Here is an 18940-nt window from a genome sequence, read left to right as displayed (position 1 = left end):
AGACAGAGAGAGACAGAGAGGGACGGAGAGAGACAGAGAGAGGGGAGAGATGGGAGGGAGAGAGGGACGGAGAGAGACAGAGAGAGGGGAGAGATGGGAGGAAGAGGGACGGAGAGAGACAGAGAGAGGGGAGAGATGGAAGAGAAAATGCAGGTTGAGAGCAAGAGTGGGAGAAAAGAAGAGCGTGAATAATGAGTTAAAACACATTGACACAAATAGACTGTAAATCATATATAGCACCTATTGAACAGAAATAACTTCCTGCAATAATATTTATTGACTTACTCGCTCCAGCGTTTGATGATTCCTGTGTTCTTCTTCTTGAGAGTGTTGGAGGCTGACTCTGACAATGGCTCGATCTCACATGACTGGCTGTAGCTGTGGAAAAAAACACACAAAGAAGAGCATGTGTTTGTGTGTTCCGGTCTTTCATTACTCCTCCTTTTTTTCAAAGTCTCCCTCTCTTCCCCCCCTACTGTTCCTCACACCCACAGCAATCTATTTCTGGTGCAGTGTGAAAATACTCTTTCATGTATTTGTAACAGAATACTATCTGTTCTCTCTCTTACCTCTCAGCCTCTGTGAGTTTGTCCACACCGGAGAACCACTCTCGGAAACGCTTGTTTCGGGTGAAGTTATAGTTGTTGCAGGCCAGCTGCAGAAGCTTGATCTGGGCAATCACCTCAAACTCCTATACAACCAGAGGAAAGAAAATGATCAATATGCACTCACATCTTCATCATCATTGTAATCACCATAATCATCATCACACTTGAAATTCATATTGCTTTTCTCACCTTCCTCCTCTTCTCAAAATTGATCAGCCCTCCCTGTAAACAAGAAAATATGTTATTCAGAACAGAAATTGGGTTGTGTGTAATTTTGAGGAAAGAGGGGATGTGTGAGTGTATGTTTGTGTGAGTGTGTGTGTGTGCCACTCACATCCAGGTAGTCCTTCATGGCTGTGTCCATCATGACTAGGTCTGTAAGGAAAGTGCCCAGGTAGGGAATGGTCCCCTGCATCACACTCTGAAATAAACAAACAGGCAGGCAGAGACTGGTGTTAGCATGTGTTTCAAGTTTTAATGTCACGTGCACAAGTACTGTGAAATCAAAACCCAACAATGCAATAATCAAGAACAATATATTACTAGGAGAAAAAAAAAAATCACACGAGAAATAAGAATAAGACATTTGAAATACACAATAAAGTACCGGTAAGTAAGTAAACATACTATATATCGGTAATATTTTAAAAAGTCAGTTCTAATACCATATTTACATGTGCAGGGATACTGGAGTGATGGAGGTAGATATGTATAGGGGTAAGGGGACAGGGATACTGGAGTATGGGGGTAGATATGTATAGGGGTAAGATGACAGGGATACTGGGGTGATGGAGGTAGATATGTATAGGGGTAAGGGGACAGGGATACTGGAGTATGGGGGTAGATATGTATAGGGGTAAGATGACAGGGATACTGGAGTATGGGGGTAGATATGTATAGGGGTAAGGTGACAGGGATACTGGAGTATGGGGGTAGATATGTATAGGGGTAAGGGGACAGGGACACTGGGGTGATGGAGGTAGATATGTATAGGGTTAAGGGGACAGGGATACTGGGGTGATGGAGATATATATGTATAGGGGTAAGGGGACAGGGACACTGGGGTGATGGAGGTAGATATGTATAGGGTTAAGGGGACAGGGATACTGGGGTGATGGAGGTAGATATGTATAGGGGTAAGGTGACAGGGATACTGGGGTGATGGAGGTAGATATGTATAGGGGTAAGGGGACAGGGACACTGGGGTGATGGAGGTAGATATGTATAGGGTTAAGGGGACAGGGATACTGGGGTGATGGAGGTAGATATGTATAGGGGTAAGGGGACAGGGATACTGGGGTGATGGAGATATATATGTATAGGGTTAAGGTGACAGGGATACTGGCGTGATGGAGGTAGATATGTATAGGGGTAAGGGGACAGGGATACTGGAGTATGGGGGTAGATATGTATAGGGGTAAGATGACAGGGATACTGGAGTATGGGGGTAGATATGTATAGGGGTAAGGTGACAGGGATACTGGGGTGATGGGGGTAGATATGTATAGGGGTAAGGTGACAGGGATACTGGGGTGATGGGGGTAGATATGTATAGGGGTAAGGTGACAGGGATACTGGGGTGATGGAGGTAGTTATGTATAGGGTTAAGGTGACAGGGATACTGGGGTGATGGGGGTAGATATGTATAGGGGTAAGGGGACAGGGATACTGGAGTATGGGGGTAGATATGTATAGGGGTAAGGTGACAGGGATACTGGGGTGATGGGGGTAGATATGTATAGGGGTAAGGTGACAGGGATACTGGGGTGATGGCGGTAGATATGTATAGGGGTAAGGTGACAGGGATACTGGAGTGATGGAGGTAGATATGTATAGGGGTAAGGGGAAAGGGACACTGGGGTGATGGAGGTAGATATGTATAGGGGTAAGGGGACAGGGATACTGGGGTGATGGAGGTAGTTATGTATTGGGGTAAGGGGACAGGGATACTGGGGTGATGGAGGTAGATATGTACAGGGGTGACTAGGCAACTGGATAGAAGATAAACAGAGTAGCAGCAGCTTACAGGTGAGCGGGTGTGCGGGTGTGTAGAGTCAGTATAAATGTATGTGCATATTATGTGTGAGAGCAGATGATGGAGTGAGTGTTTGTGTGTGTTGGAGTGAAAAGTGTGTGTGTGTGTGTGTGTGTGTGTGTGTGTGTGTGTGTGTGTGTGTGTGTGTGTGTGTGTGTGTGTGTGTGTGTGTGTGTGTGTGTGTGTGTGTGTGTGTGTGTGTGTGTGTGTGTGTGTGTGTGTGTGTGTGTGTGTGTGTGTGTAGGGCCCTGTGTGTGTCCAGAGAGACTGAAATAAAAAGGTCAATAAAGATACGAGGTAAACTCGGTCTGTGTAGTTATTTTGTTTGTTATTTATCAGTTGTATTGCTTGGGGATAGAAGCTGTTCAGGAGCCTGTTGGGGTCAGACCTGACACACCTTATGCCGTGAGGCAGCAGAGAAAATAGTTTACGGCCTGGGTGGTTGGGGTCTTTGGCGATTTTCCGGGCCTTCTTTTCACACCGCCTGATATAGAGGTCCTGAATGGCAGGAAGCTCATTCTCAGTGATGTACGTAGCGCCATGCGATCGAGGGCGGTGCTATTGCCATACCAAGCAGTGATGCAGTCAGTCAATATGCTCTCAATGGTACAGCTGTAGAACATTCAGGATTTGAGGGTCCGTGCCAAACCTTTTCATCCTCCTGAGTGGAAGGGGCGCAGTAGCTCCTTCTACATGACTTTACGTGTGTGTTTGGACATTTTAAGTCTTTAGTGATTTGGACACCGAGGAACTTGAAGCTGTCGACCTGCTCCACTGCCGCCCCGTCGATGTGGATTGGGGTGTGCTCACCCCCCCCATTTCCTATAGTCCACGATCAGCTCCTTGGTCCTGCTGACGTTGAGGGAGAGGTTGTTGCTCTGGCACCACACTGATCTCCTCCCTGTAGGCTGACTCATTGTCGCCGGTGCTCAGGCCTACCACCGTCATGTCATCAGTGAACTTGATAATGGCGTTGAAGTCATCCGTTGAAGTCGTAGGTGAACAGGGAGTACAGGAGGGGACTAAGCACACACCCCTGTGGGGCTCCTGTGTTAAGGGTCAGTGTGGTGGAGGTGATGTTGCCTACCCTTACCACCTGGAGTCGGCACGTCAAGTCCAGGATCCAGTTGCAGAGGTATGTGTTCAGACCCAGAGTCCTAAGCTTGGTGACGGGCTTGGAGGGGATAATGGTGTTAAACACTGAGCTGTAGTCAATGAACAACATTCTCACATACAGTGCATTCGGAAAGTATTCAGACACCTTGACTTTTTCCACATTTTGTTACGTTACAGCTTTATTCTGAAATGTATTAAATAATTCCCCCCCCTCATCAATCTACACACAATACCCCATAATGACAAAGTGAAAACAGGTTTTTAGAAATACCTTACTTACATAAGTATTCAGACCCTTTGCTATGAGACTCGAAATTGAGCTATGCTGCATCCTGTTTCCATTGATCAACCTTGAGATGTTTCTACAACTAGATTGGAGTCCACCTGTGGTAAATACAATATATTGGACATGATTTGGAAAAGGCACACACACATCTATATAAGGTCCACAGTTGACAGTGCATGTCAGAGCAAAAACCAAGCCATGATGTCGAGGGAATTGTCTGTAGATCTCCGAGACAGGATTGTGTTGAGGCACAGATCTGGGGAAGGGTATCAAAAAATGTCTGCAGCATTGACGGTCCCCAAGAACATTCTTAAATGGAAAAAGTTTGGAACCACTAAGACTCTTCCTAGAGCTGGCCGCCCGGCCAAACTGAGCAATCGGGGGTGAAGGGCCATGGTCAGGGAGGTGACAAAGAACCCGATGGTTACTCTGACAGAGCTCCTCTGTGGAGATGGGAGAAACTTCCAGAAGGACAACCATCTCTGCAGCACTCCAACAATCAGGCCTTTATGGTAGAGTGGCCAGACAGAAGCCTCTCCTGAGTAAAAGGCACATGACAGCCCGCTTGGAGTTTACCAAAAGGCACCTAAAGGAATCTCAGACCATGAGAAACAAGATTCTCTGGTCTGATGAAAGATTGAACTCTTTGCCCTGAATGCCAAGCATCACATCTGGAGGAAACCTGGCACCATCCCTACAGTAAATCATGGTGGTGGCAGCATCATGCTGTGGGGATATTTTTCAGCAGCAGGGACTGGGAGACTAGTCAGAATCGAGGGAAATATGAATGGAGCAAAAGTACAGAGAGATGCTTGATGAAAACCTGCTCCAGAGCACTCAGGACCTCAGACTGGGGCGAAGGTTCACTTTCCAACAGGACAACAAACCCTAAGCACACAGCCACGACAACGCAGGTGTGGCTTCGGGACAAGTCTCTGAACATCCTTGAGTGGCCCAGCCAGAGCCCTGACTAGAACACGATCGAACATCTCTGGAGAGACTGGAAAATAGCTGTGCAGCAATACTCCCCATCCAACTTGACAGAGCTTGAGAGAATCTGCAGAGAAGAGTAGGAGAAACTTCCCAAATACAGGTGTGCCAAGCTTGTAGTGTCATACCCAAGAAGACTTGAGGCTGTAATCGCTGCCAAAGGTGCTTCAACAAAGTACTGAGTAAAGGGTCTGAATACTTGAATAAATGTGATATTTCCGTTTTTTGTTTGTAATTTCTAAAAAAAAAAATGTTGCTTTGTCATTATGTGGTATTGTGTGTAGATTGATGAGTGGTAAAAAAAACTATTTAAATCAATTTTAGAATAAGGATGATACGTGGAAAAAAATCAAGGTTCTGAATACTTTCCGAATGCACTGTAGTTATTCCTCTTACCTATGTGGGTGAGGGCAGTGTGGGGAGCAATTGAGATTGGGTCTATGGGTCTGTTGGGGCAGTATGCAAAATGGAGTGGGTCTAGGGTAGCTGGAATGGTGGAGTTAATGTGTGTAACCAGCCTCTCAAAGCACTTCATTAGCACTTCACAGAAGTGAGTGCAACAGGGTGGTAATCATTGTGGCATGAATCCTTAAGAGATCTCAGTAACAGGGATCATTGTGGTCATCTTAAAACGTGGGGATTATATACTGGGACAAGGAGAGGTTGAAAATGACCGTGAACATGCCTGCCAGCTGTTCTGCACATGCAGAGAACGTTGCCCTGGAATACCGACGGGCCCGCGGCCTTGCAGCTGTTGACCTGATTAAAGACTCTTCTCACGTCGGCCTTGGAGAGCGAGATTAGTCCTCTGGGTCGGTGACAGCACTCACACCCGGGTCAGTGACAGCACTCGCACCCGGATCGATGTCAAAGCGTACATAAAATGCATGGAGTTGGTCTGGTAGAGAGACATCGTTGGGTAGATCACGGTTGGGTCTTCCTTTGTAATCCGTAATGGACTGTAGCCCCTGACACATGCGGGTGGCGTCGGAGCCTGTGTAGTATGAATCCACCTTATTCCTATATTGTCTTTTTGCTCGTTTGAGGACTCTGTGGAGGTCATAGCGGTACTTCTTGTACTTATTCCTGTCCTCGGGCCATAGCCCCACGGTTGTCTACGATAGCTCTGTATGGGGTAGCCTTGTCCTTTAGTTTAGTGCCAACCTTGGTTTTAATCCAGGACTTTTGGTTGGGGAAGCAGCGAACCCTCACCGTGGGTGGGTACAACGTCACTGATGCATTTTCTAATTAAGCCGATGACGGAGGTGGTTAGCTCGTCGATGTTATGTGTGTGTGTGTGTGTGTGTGTACGTGTGTGTGTGTGTACGTGTGTACGTGTGTACGTGTGTGCGTGTGTGTGTGTGTGTGTGTGTGTGTGTGTGTACGTGTGTGTGTGTACGTGTGTGTACGTGTGTGTGTGTGTGTACGTGTGTGTACGTGTGTGTGTGTGTGTGTGTGTGTGTGTGTGTGTGTGTGTGTGTGTGTGTGTGTGTGTGTGTGTGTGTGTACGTGTGCATGCATGACTTTGCTAGTGGTTAAATAATGAGTAACATACATTTTTCATCAGGGGGAAAAAAGTATATGGAAATCAATAATTGAATATCTGCATCTCCCTCTGTGGACACTGCTTATATAAATGAGCTATCTACAGCTGGCTGCTGTTCCCAGTTTAATAAATGCACAATTGTCATATAATTGCATTGTAATTACAGTCAAATTAAGCTGTAAAGTTGCATATCACCACTAGAGTGAGCTGTGAGCATTTTGCGAGTCAGATTGATTCCCCAAACAACCACTAGAGGGCGATGTGTCCCTTCTTATTCATTCTAATTCTATACACCACAGAGAGAACAATGACATGAATCCCCTTATTGTGAACAGCAAAATACTGCACCTCTAAGCTATTTTCTTTAGAGGCATCCATGACAGCCATTTACTACAAAGTGGGTCAATTTCAAAGGGAGTGATTTTAAAGTGGAGCAGATGAGTGAGAGTGAAAGGGTGAGAGAGCATTGATCCATAAAATGTACATTTGAGTCATTTAGCAGACGCTCTTATCCAGAGCGACTTACAGGAGCAATTTGGGTTAAGAGCCTTGCTGAAGGGCACAGACAGATTGTTCGCCTGGTCGGCTCAGGGATTCGAACCAGAAAACATGGCAATAGGAGCATGTGTGACTGTGTGTGTCTGAGTGAGCGTCTCAGCAGAGTTCAGTGAGGACAGAGGGACGCTTGTTTTCTATTCTATGGCGTCTTGCCTGCTGGAACACTTCCTGACACGGCTTTAAAAAAACAATGACTCCAGCCTGTCTAATCTACAGGGCCAAGATGGGGGTGCTTGGACTACATCTGTCACCTCTCTCTCTCTCTTTCATTTATATATATTTCCCTCTTTGTCTCTCTGTCCCTCCTTCTGTCCCTCTAGCTATCACTCACCAAAAAACTATCTTAAGATGAATGCACTGTCATCTCTCGCTCTTGTAAGGCTCTCTGGCTCTCACTCAGTCTTCATTTTTTGACCTCCCCTATACTCATCCTCTGTCTGTCAGAACATTTCATCTCTCTCTCTGCTTTCTCCCTGCTTTACATGTCATCTCTCTCTCTGCTTTCTCTCTGCTTTTCATGTCACCGATCTCCCTGCTTTCTCTCTGCTTTTCATGTCATCTCTCTCTCTGCTTTCTCCCTGCTTTTCATGTCATCTCTCTCTCTGCTTTCTCCCTGCTTTTCATGTCATCTCTCTCTCTGCTTTCTCTCTGCTTTTCATGTCATCTCTCTCTGCTTTTCATGTCATCTCTCTCTCTGCTTTTCATGTCATCTCTCTCTGCTTTTCATGTCATCTATCTCTCTGCTTTTCATGTCATCTCTCTCTCTGCTTTCTCCCTGCTTTTCATGTCATCTCTCTCTCTGCTTTCTCCCTGCTTTTCATGTCATCTATCTCTCTGCTTTTCATGTCATCTATCTCTCTGCTTTTCATGTCATCTCTCTCTCTGCTTTTCATGTCATCTCTCTCTGCTTTCTCCCTGCTTTTCATGTCATCTATCTCTCTGCTTTCTCCCTGCTTTTCATGTCATCTCTCTCTCTGCTTTTCATGTCATCTATCTCTGCTTTTCATGTCATCTATGTCTCTGCTTTTCATGTCATCTATCTCTCTGCTTTCTCCCTGCTTTTCATGTCATCTCTCTCTCTGCTTTTCATGTCATCTATCTCTGCTTTCTCCCTGCTTTTCATGTCATCTATCTCTCTGCTTTTCATGTCATCTATCTCTCTGCTTTTCATGTCATCTCTCTCTCTGCTTTCTCCCTGCTTTTCATGTAATCTATCTCCCTGCTTTACATGTCATCTCTCTCTCTGCTTTCTCCCTGCTTTTCATGTCATCTATCTCTCTGCTTTCTCTCTGCTTTTCATGTCATCTCTCTCTGCTTTCTCCCTGCTTTTCATGTCATCTATCTCTCTGCTTTCTCCCTGCTCTTCATGTCATCTATCTCTCTGTTTTTCATGTCATCTCTCTCTGCTTTCTCCCTGGTTTTCATGTCATCTATCTCTCTGCTTTTCATGTCATCTCTCTCTGCTTTCTCCCTGGTTTTCATGTCATCTATCTCTCTGCTTTTCATGCCATCCTCCATGTCATCTCTCTCTCTGCTTTTCATGTCATCTCTCTCTCTGCTTTTCATGTCATCTCTCTCTCTGCTTTTCATGTCATCTCTCTCTCTGCTTTTCATGTCATCTCTCTCTGCTTCCTCCCTGCTTTTCATGTCATCTATCTCTCTGCTTTCTCCTGCTTTTCATGTCATCTCTCTCTGCTTTCTCCCTGGTTTTCATGTCATCTATCTCTCTGCTTTTCATGCCATCCTCCATGTCATCTCTCTCTGCTTTTCATGCCATCCTCCATGTCATCTCTCTCTGCTTTTCATGCCATCCACCATGTCATCTCTCTCTGCTTTTCATGCCATCCTCCATGTCATCTCTCTCTCTGCTTTCTCTCGGATTTTCATGTCATCTCGCTCTGCTTTCTCTCTGCTTTTCATGTCATCTCTCTCTGCTTTCTCCCTGCTTTTCATGTCATCTCTCTATCTGCTTTTCATGCCATCCTCCATGTCATCTCTCTCTGCTTTTCATGCCATCCTCCATGTCATCTCTCTCTGCTTTTCATGTCATCTCTCTCTCTGCTTTTCATGCCATCCTCCATGTCATCTCCCTCTGCTTTTCATGCCATCCTCCATGTCATCTATCTCTCTGCTGTTCAGGCCATCCTCCATGTCATCTCTCTGCTTTTCATGTCATCTCTCTCTGCTTTCTCTCCGATTTTCATGTAATCTCTCTCTGCTTTTCATGTCATCTCTCTGCTTTTCATGTCATCTCTCTCTCTCTGCTGTTCAGGCCATCCTCCATGTCATCTCCCTCTGCTTATCATGCCATCCTCCATGTCATCTCTCTCTGCTTTTCATGTCATCTCTCTCTCTGCTTTTCATGCCATCCTCCATGTCATCTCCCTCTGCTTTTCATGCCATCCTCCATGTCATCTCTCTCTGCTTTTCATGCCATCCTCCATGTCATCTCTCTCTGCTTTTCATGCCATCCACCATGTCATCTCTCTCTGCTTTTCATGCCATCCTCCATGTCATCTCTCTCTCTGCTTTTCATGCCATCCTCCATGTCATCTCTCTCTGCTTTTCATGTCATCTCTCTCTCTGCTTTTCATGCCATCCTCCATGTCATCTCCCTCTGCTTTTCATGCCATCCTCCATGTCATCTCTCTCTGCTTTTCATGCCATCCTCCATGTCATCTCTCTCTGCTTTTCATGCCATCCTCCATGTCATCTCCCTCTGCTTTTCATGCCATCCTCCATGTCATCTCTCTCTCTGCTTTTCATGCCATCCTCCATGTCATCTCTCTCTCTGCTTTTCATGCCATCCTCCATGTCATCTCTCTCTGCTTTTCATGCCATCCTCCATGTCATCTCCCTCTGCTTTTCATGCCATCCTCCATGTCATCTCTCTCTGCTTTTCATGCCATCCTCCATGTCATCTCTCTCTGCTTTTCATGCCATCCTCCATGTCATCTCTCTCTGCTTTTCATGCCATCCTCCATGTCATCTCTCTCTGCTTTTCATGCCATCCTCCATGTCATCTCCCTCTGCTTTTCATGCCATCCTCCATGTCATCTCTCTCTGCTTTTCATGCCATCCACCATGTCATCTCTCTCTGCTTTTCATGCCATCCACCATGTCATCTCTCTCTGCTTTTCATGCCATCCTCCATGTCATCTCTCTCTGCTTTTCATGCCATCCACCATGTCATCTCTCTCTGCTTTTCATGCCATCCTCCATGTCATCTCTCTCTCTGCTTTTCATGCCATCCTCCATGTCATCTCTCTCTGCTTTTCATGCCATCCTCCATGTCATCTCTCTCTGCTTTTCATGCCTTCCTCCATGTCATCTCTCTCTCTGCTTTTCATGCCATCCTCCATGTCATCTCTCTCTGCTTTTCATGCCATCCTCCATGTCATCTCTCTCTCTGCTTTTCATGCCATCCTCCATGTCATCTCTCCCTCTGCTTTTCATGCCATCCTCCATGTCATCTCTCTCTGCTTTTCATGCCATCCTCCATGTCATCTCTCTCTCTGCTTTTCATGCCATCCTCCATGTCATCTCTTTCTGCTTTTCATGCCACCCTCATGTCATCTCTCTCTCTGCTTTCTCTCGGATTTTCATGTCATCGCTCTCTGCTTTCTCTCTGCTTTTCATGTCATCTCTCTCTGCTTTCTCCCTGCTTTTCATGTCATCTCTCTCTCTGCTTTTCATGCCATCCTCCATGTCATCTCTCTCTGCTTTTCATGCCATCCTCCATGTCATCTCTCTCTGCTTTTCATGTCATCTATCTCTCTGCTTTTCATGTCATCTCTCTCTGCGTTCTCCCTGGTTTTCATGTCATCTATCTCTCTGCTTTTCATGCCATCCTCCATGTCATCTCTCTCTCTGCTTTTCATGTCATCTCTCTCTCTGCTTTTCATGTCATCTCTCTCTCTGCTTTTCATGTCATCTCTCTCTCCTTTCTCTCTGATTTTCATGTCATCTCTCTCTGCTTTTCATGCCATCCTCCATGTCATCTCTCTCTCTGCTTTTCATGCCATCCTCCATGTCATCTCTCTCTGCTTTTCATGTCATCTCTCTCTCTGCTTTTCATGCCATCCTCCATGTCATCTCCCTCTGCTTTTCATGCCATCCTCCATGTCATCTCTCTCTGCTTTTCATGCCATCCTCCATGTCATCTCTCTCTGCTTTTCATGCCATCCTCCATGTCATCTCTCTCTGCTTTTCATGCCATCCTCCATGTCATCTCTCTCTCTGCTTTTCATGCCATCCTCCATGTCATCTCTCTCTGCTTTTCATGCCATCCTCCATGTCATCTCTCTCTGCTTTTCATGCCATCCTCCATGTCATCTCTCTCTGCTTTTCATGCCATCCTCCATGTCATCTCTCTCTGCTTTTCATGCCATCCTCCATGTCATCTCTCTCTGCTTTTCATGCCATCCACCATGTCATCTCTCTCTGCTTTTCATGCCATCCTCCATGTCATCTCTCTCTGCTTTTCATGCCATCCTCCATGTCATCTCCTCTGCTTTTCATGCCATCCTCCATGTCATCTCTCTCTGCTTTTCATGCCATCCACCATGTCATCTCTCTCTGCTTTTCATGCCATCCACCATGTCATCTCTCTCTGCTTTTCATGCCATCCACCATGTCATCTCTCTCTGCTTTTCATGCCATCCTCCATGTCATCTCTCTCTGCTTTTCATGCCATCCTCCATGTCATCTCTCTCTCTGCTTTTCATGCCATCCTCCATGTCATCTCTCTCTGCTTTTCATGCCATCCTCCATGTCATCTCTCTCTGCTTTTCATGCCATCCTCCATGTCATCTCTCTCTGCTTTTCATGCCATCCTCCATGTCATCTCTCTCTCTGCTTTTCATGCCATCCACCATGTCATCTCTCTCTGCTTTTCATGCCATCCTCCATGTCATCTCTCTCTGCTTTTCATGTCATCCACCATGTCATCTCTCTCTGCTTTTCATGCCATCCTCCATGTCATCTCTCTGCTTTTCATGCCATCCTCCATGTCATCTCTCTCTGCTTTTCATGCCATCCTCCATGTCATCTCTCGCTCTGCTTTCTCTCGGATTTTCATGTCATCTCTCTCTGCTTTCTCTCTGCTTTTCATGTCATCTCTCTCTGCTTTCTCCCTGCTTTTCATGTCATCTCTCTCTCTGCTTTTCATGCCATCCTCCATGTCATCTCTCTCTGCTTTTCATGCCATCCTCCATGTCATCTCTCTCTGCTTTTCATGTCATCTATCTCTCTGCTTTTCATGTCATCTCTCTCTGCGTTCTCCCTGGTTTTCATGTCATCTATCTCTCTGCTTTTCATGCCATCCTCCATGTCATCTCTCTCTCTGCTTTTCATGTCATCTCTCTCTCTGCTTTTCATGTCATCTCTCTCTCTGCTTTTCATGTCATCTCTCTTTCCTTTCTCTCTGATTTTCATGTCATCTCTCTCTGCTTGTCATGCCATCCTCCATGTCATCTCTCTCTGCTTTTCATGCCATCCTCCATGTCATCTCTCTCTGCTTTTCATGCCATCCACCATGTCATCTCTCTCTGCTTTTCATGCCATCCTCCATGTCATCTCTCTCTCTGCTTTCTCTCGGATTTTCATGTCATCTCGCTCTGCTTTCTCTCTGCTTTTCATGTCATCTCTCTCTGCTTTCTCCCTGCGTTTCATGTCATCTCTCTCTCTGCTTTTCATGCCATCCTCCATGTCATCTCTCTCTGCTTTTCATGCCATCCTCCATGTCATCTCTCTCTGCTTTTCATGTCATCTCTCTCTCTGCTTTTCATGCCATCCTCCATGTCATCTCCCTCTGCTTTTCATGCCATCCTCCATGTCATCTCTCTCTGCTTTTCATGTCATCTCTCTCTGCTTTTCATGTCATCTCTCTCTGCTTTCTCCCTGATTTTCATGTCATCTCTCTCTCTGCTTTTCATGCCATCCTCCATGTCATCTCTCTCTGCTTTTCATGCCAGCCCTCTCTGCTTTTCATGTCATCTCTCTCTCTGCTTTTCATGCCATCCTCCATGTCATCTCCCTCTGCTTTTCATGCCATCCTCCATGTCATCTCTCTCTGCTTTTCATACCATCCTCCATGTCATCTCTCTCTGCTTTTCATGCCATCCACCATGTCATCTCTCTCTGCTTTTCATGCCATCCTCCATGTCATCTCTCTCTCTGCTTTTCATGCCATCCATGTCATCTCTCTCTGCTTTTCATGTCATCTCTCTCTGCTTTTCATGCCATCCTCCATGTCATCTCCTCTGCTTTTCATGCCATCCTCCATGTCATCTCTCTCTGCTTTTCATGCCATCCACCATGTCATCTCTCTCTGCTTTTCATGCCATCCACCATGTCATCTCTCTCTGCTTTTCATGCCATCCTCCATGTCATCTCTCTCTCTGCTTTTCATGCCATCCTCCATGTCATCTCTCTCTCTGCTTTTCATGCCATCCTCCATGTCATCTCTCTCTGCTTTTCATGCCATCCTCCATGTCATCTCCCTCTGCTTTTCATGCCATCCTCCATGTCATCTCTCTCTGCTTTTCATGCCATCCTCCATGTCATCTCTCTCTCTGCTTTTCATGCCATCCTCCATGTCATCTCTCTCTGCTTTTCATGCCATCCTCCATGTCATCTCTCTCTCTGCTTTTCATGCCATCCTCCATGTCATCTCCCTCTGCTTTTCATGCCATCCTCCATGTCATCTCTCTCTGCTTTTCCTGCCATCCTCCATGTCATCTCTCTCTGCTTTTCATGTCATCTCTCTCTCTGCTTTTCATGCCATCCTCCATGTCATCTCCCTCTGCTTTTCATGCCATCCTCCATGTCATCTCTCTCTGCTTTTCATGCCATCCTCCATGTCATCTCTCTCTCTGCTTTTCATGCCATCCTCCATGTCATCTCTCTCTGCTTTTCATGCCATCCTCCATGTCATCTCTCTCTGCTTTTCATGCCATCCTCCATGTCATCTCTCTGCTTTTCATGCCATCCTCCATGTCATCTCTCTCTGCTTTTCATGCCATCCTCCATGTCATCTCTCTCTCTGCTTTCTCTCGGATTTTCATGTCATCTCTCTCTGCTTTTCATGCCATCCTCCATGTCATCTCTCTCTGCTTTTCATGCCATCCTCCATGTCATCTCTCTCTCTGCTTTCTCTCGGATTTTCATGTCATCTCTCTCTGCTTTCTCTCTGCTTTTCATGTCATCTCTCTCTGCTTTCTCCCTGCTTTTCATGTCATCTCTCTCTCTGCTTTTCATGTCATCTCTCTCTCCTTTCTCTCTGATTTTCATGTCATCTCTCTCTGCTTGTCATGCCATCCTCCATGTCATCTCTCTCTGCTTTTCATGCCATCCTCCATGTCATCTCTCTCTGCTTTTCATGCCATCCACCATGTCATCTCTCTCTGCTTTTCATGCCATCCTCCATGTCATCTCTCTCTCTGCTTTCTCGGATTTTCATGTCATCTCGCTCTGCTTTCTCTCTGCTTTTCATGTCATCTCTCTGCTTTCTCCCTGCTTTTCATGTCATCTCTCTCTCTGCTTTTCATGCCATCCTCCATGTCATCTCTCTCTGCTTTTCATGCCATCCTCCATGTCATCTCTCTCTGCTTTTCATGTCATCTCTCTCTGCTTTTCATGCCATCCTCCATGTCATCTCCCTCTGCTTTTCATGCCATCCTCCATGTCATCTCTCTCTGCTTTTCCTGCCATCCTCCATGTCATCTCTCTCTGCTTTTCATGTCATCTCTCTCTGCTTTCTCCCTGCTTTTCATGCCATCTCTCTCTGCTTTCTCCCTGATTTTCATGTCATCTCTCTCTCTGCTTTTCATGCCATCCTCCATGTCATCTCTCTCTGCTTTTCATGCCATCCTCCATGTCATCTCTCTGCTTTTCATGTCATCTCTCTCTGCTTTTCTTTTCATGCCATCCTCCATGTCATCTCCCTCTGCTTTTCATGCCATCCTCCATGTCATCTCTCTCTGCTTTTCATACCATCCTCCATGTCATCTCTCTCTGCTTTTCATGCCATCCACCATGTCATCTCTCTCTGCTTTTCATGCCATCCTCCATGTCATCTCTCTCTCTGCTTTTCATGCCATCCATGTCATCTCTCTGCTTTTCATGTCATCTCTCTCTCTGCTTTTCATGCCATCCTCCATGTCATCTCCCTCTGCTTTTCATGCCATCCTCCATGTCATCTCTCTCTGCTTTTCATGCCATCCACCATGTCATCTCTCTCTGCTTTTCATGCCATCCACCATGTCATCTCATCCTCTGCTTTTCATGCCATCCTCCATGTCATCTGCTTTTCATGCCATCCTCATGTCATCTCTCTCTGCTTTTCATGCCATCCTCCATGTCATCTCTCTGCTTTTCATGCCATCCTCCATGTCATCTCTCTCTCTGCTTTTCATGCCATCCTCCATGTCATCTCTCTCTGCTTTTCTCATGCCATCCTCCATGTCATCTCTCTCTGCTTTTCATGCCATCCTCCATGTCATCTCTCTCTCTGCTTTTCATGCCATCCTCCATGTCATCTCTCTCTGCTTGCTTTTCATGCCATCCTCCCTCTTTCTCTCTGCTTTTCATGTCATCTCATCTCTCTCTGCTTTTCATGTCATGTCATCTCTCTCTGCTTTTCATGCCATCCTCCATGTCATCTCTCTCTCTGCTTTTCATGTCATCCTCTCATGCTTTTCATCTCTCTCATGTCATTTTCATGCTTTCCTCCATTTTCATCTCTCTCTGTCTTTCTCTCTGCCATCCTTCATGTCATCTCCCTCTGCTTTTCATGCCATCCTCCATGTCATCTCTCTCTGCTTTTCATGCCATCCTCCATGTCATCTCTCTCTCTGCTTTTCATGCCATCCTCCATGTCATCTCTCTCTGCTTTTCATGCCATCCTCCATGTCATCTCTCTCTCTGCTTTTCATGCCATCCATGTCATCTCTCTCTGCTTTTCATGTCATCTCTCTCTCTGCTTTTCATGCCATCCTCCATGTCATCTCCCTCTGCTTTTCATGCCATCCTCCATGTCATCTCTCTCTGCTTTTCATGCCATCCTCCATGTCATCTCTCTCTCTGCTTTCTCTCGGATTTTCATGTCATCTCTCTCTGCTTTCTCTCTGCTTTTCATGTCATCTCTCTCTGCTTTCTCCCTGCTTTTCATGTCATCTCTCTCTCTGCTTTTCATGCCATCCTCCATTTTTCTCTCTCTCGGATTTTCATGTCATCTCTCTCTGCTTTCTCCCTGCTTTTCATGTCATCTCTCTCTCTGCTTTTCATGCCATCCTCCATGTCATCTCTCTCTCGGATTTTCATGTCATCCCTCTCTGCTTTTCATGCCATCCTCCATGTCATCTCTCTCTCTGCTTTCTCTCGGATTTTCAGGTCATCTCTCTGCTTTCTCTCTGCTTTTCATGTCATCTCCCTCTGCTTTTCATGCCATCCTCCATGTCATCTCTCTCTGCTTTTCATGCCATCCTCCATGTCATCTCTCTCTGCTTTTCATGCCATCCTCCATGTCATCTCTCTCTGCTTTTCATGCCATCCTCCATGTCATCTCTCTCTCTGCTTTCTCTCTGCTTTTCATGTCATCTCTCTCTGCTTTTCATGCCATCCTCCATGTCATCTCTCTCTGCTTTTCATGCCATCCTCCATGTCATCTCTCTCTGCTTTTCATGCCATCCTCCATGTCATCTCTCTCTCTGCTTTCTCTCGGATTTTCATGTCATCGCTCTCTGCTTTCTCTCTGCTTTTCATGTCATCTCTCTCTGCTTTCTCCCTGCTTTTCATGTCATCTCTCTCTCTGCTTTTCATGCCATCCTCCATTTTATCTCTCTCTCGGATTTTCATGTCATCTCTCTCTGCTTTCTCCCTGCTTTTCATGTCATCTCTCTCTCTGCTTTTCATGCCATCCTCCATGTCATCTCTCTCTCTCGGATTTTCATGTCATCCCTCTCTGCTTTTCATGCCATCCTCCATGTCATCTCTCTCTCTGCTTTCTCTCGGATTTTCATGTCATCTCTCTCAGCTTTCTCTCTGCTTTTCATGTCATCTCTCTCTGCTTTTCATGCCATCCTCCATTTTTGTAAAAGCTACTTTTTTCTTCCTCTTCAATCCTTCTAGTATTTTGTCTCTCTCTAAGTCCACTCCATCTTACCCTCCCCTCCCTCCTTTCTTACATTGCCTCTCAATGTCCTTACCAGGTCTCGGGGTTGCTGCTGTCTCTTCTGGGCTCGTTTGGGGTTTATTTCCAGGGTGGCGAATTTGGACGTGCCTTCCTAAACAGAAAAAAATAACGGACAACATTCACAGTGAGATCGAAAGCCTAAGCCCCTATTTCAGCAATCAGATAACACTAGTTTCTGTTCAATTAAATGAAAGAATACCCACCTTTACCTGGAATGCGCACCGAGCTTATCATTTATCAAGCTATCAAATGGTGAACATACACTCTCCCCCATTCTACTGCAGAGTATCAGGCAGGGGAGATATATTCCCAAGTTGCACCCCCCCCCCCATCTAGATACCCTGACGTATGTGTGTTTGTTCTGGAATTTGGGGAATGTCAGGGTTTGATGTCTATGTGTGTGTAAGTGGCTTAGTCGCTATCTCCCCTACATAACACCTGCACAGTCTCACACCCCCACATCCAAGTCAAGACCACCCACCAGAACAACCACCTTCTGTTCTACACTGCTGTACTGTTCTGTACTGTTCTATACTGCTGTACTATTCTGTACTGTTCTATACTGCTATACTGTTCTGTTCTATACTGCTATAATGTTCTGTTCTATACTGCTACACTGTTCTATACTGCTATACTGTTCTGTTCTAAACTGTTCTGTTCTATACTGTTCTGTTCTATACTGCTATAATGTTCTATACTGCTATACTGTTCTGTTCTAAACTGTTCTGTTCTATACTGTTCTATACTGCTATAATGTTCTGTTCTATACTGCTACACTGTTCTATACTGTTCTGTTCTAAACTGTTCTGTTCTATACTGCTATACTGTTCTGTTCTATACTGCTATACTGTTCTGTTCTATACTGCTACACTGTTCTGTTCTATACTGCTATACTGTTCTGTTCTATACTGCTATACTGTTCTGTTCTATACTGCACTGTTCTATACTGCTATACTGTTCTGTTCTATACTGCTATACTGTTCTGTACTGTTCTATACTGCTATACTGTTCTGTTCTAAACTGTTCTGTTCTATACTGCTATACTGTTCTGTTCTATACTGCTATACTGTTCTGTTCTATACTGCTATACTGTTCTGTACTGTTCTATACTGCTATACTGTTCTGTTCTATACTGCTATACTGTTCTGTACTGTTCTATACTGCACTGTTCTATACTGTTCTATACTGCACTGTTCTGTTCTATACTGCTACACTGTTCTATACTGTTCTGTTCTAAACTGTTCTGTTCTGTTCTATACTGCTATACTGTTCTGTTCTATACTGCTACACTGTTCTGTTCTATACTGCTATACTGTTCTGTTCTATACTGCTACACTGATATATACTGCTACACTGTTCTATACTGCTATACTGTTCTGTTCTAAACTGTTCTGTTCTGTTCTATACTGCTATACTGTTCTGTTCTATACTGCTACACTGTTCTGTTCTATACTGCTATACTGTTCTGTTCTAAACTGTTCTGTTCTATACTGCTATACTGTCCTGTTCTATACTGCTATAATGTTCTGTTCTATACTGCTACACTGTTCTATACTGCTATACTGTTCTGATCTATACTTCTATACTGCTATACTGTTCTGTTCTA

General features: G+C 45.3%; 1 protein-coding gene across 7 annotated transcripts in view; it reads right to left on the bottom strand.

Annotated features, from left to right (window-relative positions):
* The window catches only part of LOC118388058 (ral guanine nucleotide dissociation stimulator-like), a 101815-nt gene that overhangs the window by 12328 nt on the left and 70547 nt on the right, over positions 1–18940 (bottom strand). For all 7 annotated transcript variants that reach the window (XR_008142802.1, XR_008142804.1, XR_008142803.1 and 4 more), the window contains exons 8-12: positions 17348–17425; positions 943–1029; positions 798–830; positions 570–691; positions 286–378 (exon numbers count right to left, since the gene is read on the bottom strand). Coding sequence is in view for 4 of the 7 variants with exons in the window: in XM_052525295.1 (XP_052381255.1) it covers positions 286–378; positions 570–691; positions 798–830; positions 943–1029; positions 17348–17425 (413 nt within the window). In the remaining 3 variants the exon portion in view is untranslated. The remainder of the gene's footprint in view (positions 1–285; positions 379–569; positions 692–797; positions 831–942; positions 1030–17347; positions 17426–18940) is intronic.

Source organism: Oncorhynchus keta, chromosome 9 (genome assembly GCF_023373465.1).
Source record: "Oncorhynchus keta strain PuntledgeMale-10-30-2019 chromosome 9, Oket_V2, whole genome shotgun sequence".
NCBI lineage: Eukaryota > Metazoa > Chordata > Actinopteri > Salmoniformes > Salmonidae > Oncorhynchus > Oncorhynchus keta.
Note: the sequence above shows the minus strand (reverse complement) of the source record. Positions and strands in the feature narration are given on the sequence as shown.